Below are 1,282 nucleotides of genomic sequence, written 5' to 3'. Positions count from 1 at the left end.
AAAAAAAAAAAAAAAAAAAAAAAAAAGGAAGAATAAAAGGCAGGTGCCGAAAAGGAGCTGTCTGTAAAAGAGCCCTCCCTCCCCCGAACAACGTGCTTTGAATGAGGCTTCCCAGCCTCTTCCACTCGTCTCACACACGCTGTCACTCTGCCTCTCGCTTTGCACACTGTTGGTATGCGACCTCGGAGGCGACTGCTCCGCCACCCGAGCCCGGGGAGCCGCTGACAGCCAGCCATTGAGCCAGCCCCCCCTCCCGTGGGTTTTTTTTTTCCCCCCTCCTTTTGCAAACACACACGCACACCCCCAAAGCATATTTAACGCTGATCCACTCAGGCGCCATTATCGGGGTTACGTCTGGGAGTGTTTTGGTTTTCTGTCTCTCTCTCTCTTTTTTTTTTTTTCTTTCTTTTTTTTCTTTCTTTTCTTTCTTTTTCCTAACACTGGATGGTGCAGCATTCCCGTGGCCTGTGGTGTTTCGGCTCGACTGCGTTTTGTTATTCATTTCTCTCCTCTCCCCCCCGGCGCTCCCCCTCTGCCTGCTCTCCCAATCCCCCCGATCTCTCCGGGCACCAAGGAGGAGCCCGCACTCTCTCTACCACCGATGTGGGACTGAGCCTCCCCCGCGTGTAGCATGCTGTAGCCAAAAAGGAAGAGAGGAGGGGGAAAAGAAGAGAAAGAGGGAGAAGCGGCTCTCTTTCCCTCCCTCCCCCTCGCTTCCCGCGGATTGACTTCATGGCTTCGCTATACCAACGCTTCAGTGGGAAGATCAACACCTCCCGCTCCTTCCCCGTCCCCCCCGAAGCCAGTCACCTCCTGGGCGCCCAGTGCAGCGAGGAGGATGGCTCTGCCGGCAAGACCCCACGTCCATTGCAACAGGAAGGCAGCCGGCCCCGCTTCCAGTACCAGCCGCGAAGTGACTGCGAGGAGGAGGATGTAAGCGCCAAGTCGCTCGCGGTCGGCTCCGTTCGGTTTCGGGTGTCCCCATCGGGTGTGTGTGTGCCCCTTTAGGTTTGCTGAGGTGTCCTCTCTCCCAAGCCGGTCTTTGTGCTTCTCTTCTTCCCCTGAAGTGCCGAGAATGGAATGGGACGGGGCCAGAGCAGGGCTCACCCTCCCTGTGCTGCCCCGTTCCCTTTTTCCTTGTGCGAAGTGGGGCTGGGGGCCACGAGGTCAGCGCATTTGAAAACAGTGAGAGCCAGTTCCGGCCATCTCCTTCCCAGCAAGCTGACACTTTCCTTCTTTCCTTTCCTGTTTTTTCTCCCTCTCCCACCCCCACCCCCCCCCT

At 56.9% G+C, this 1,282-nt stretch overlaps 1 protein-coding gene across 1 annotated transcript in view; it reads left to right on the top strand.

Annotated features, from left to right (window-relative positions):
• Window positions 1-732: 732 nt before the first annotated feature.
• DPP6 (dipeptidyl peptidase like 6) overlaps window positions 733-1,282 on the top strand; it is a 364,672-nt gene continuing 364,122 nt past the window's right edge. Inside the window, exon 1 of the mRNA XM_042888547.1 lies at window positions 733-933. Coding sequence (XP_042744481.1) covers window positions 733-933 — 201 coding nt within the window. The remainder of the gene's footprint in view (window positions 934-1,282) is intronic.

This window comes from Lagopus leucura, unplaced genomic scaffold (genome assembly GCF_019238085.1).
Source record: "Lagopus leucura isolate 7727_CA_CO unplaced genomic scaffold, USGS_WTPT01 Super-Scaffold_100157, whole genome shotgun sequence".
NCBI classification, from domain to species: Eukaryota; Metazoa; Chordata; class Aves; order Galliformes; family Phasianidae; genus Lagopus; species Lagopus leucura.
This window is presented reverse-complemented; position numbering and strand designations above follow the sequence as displayed.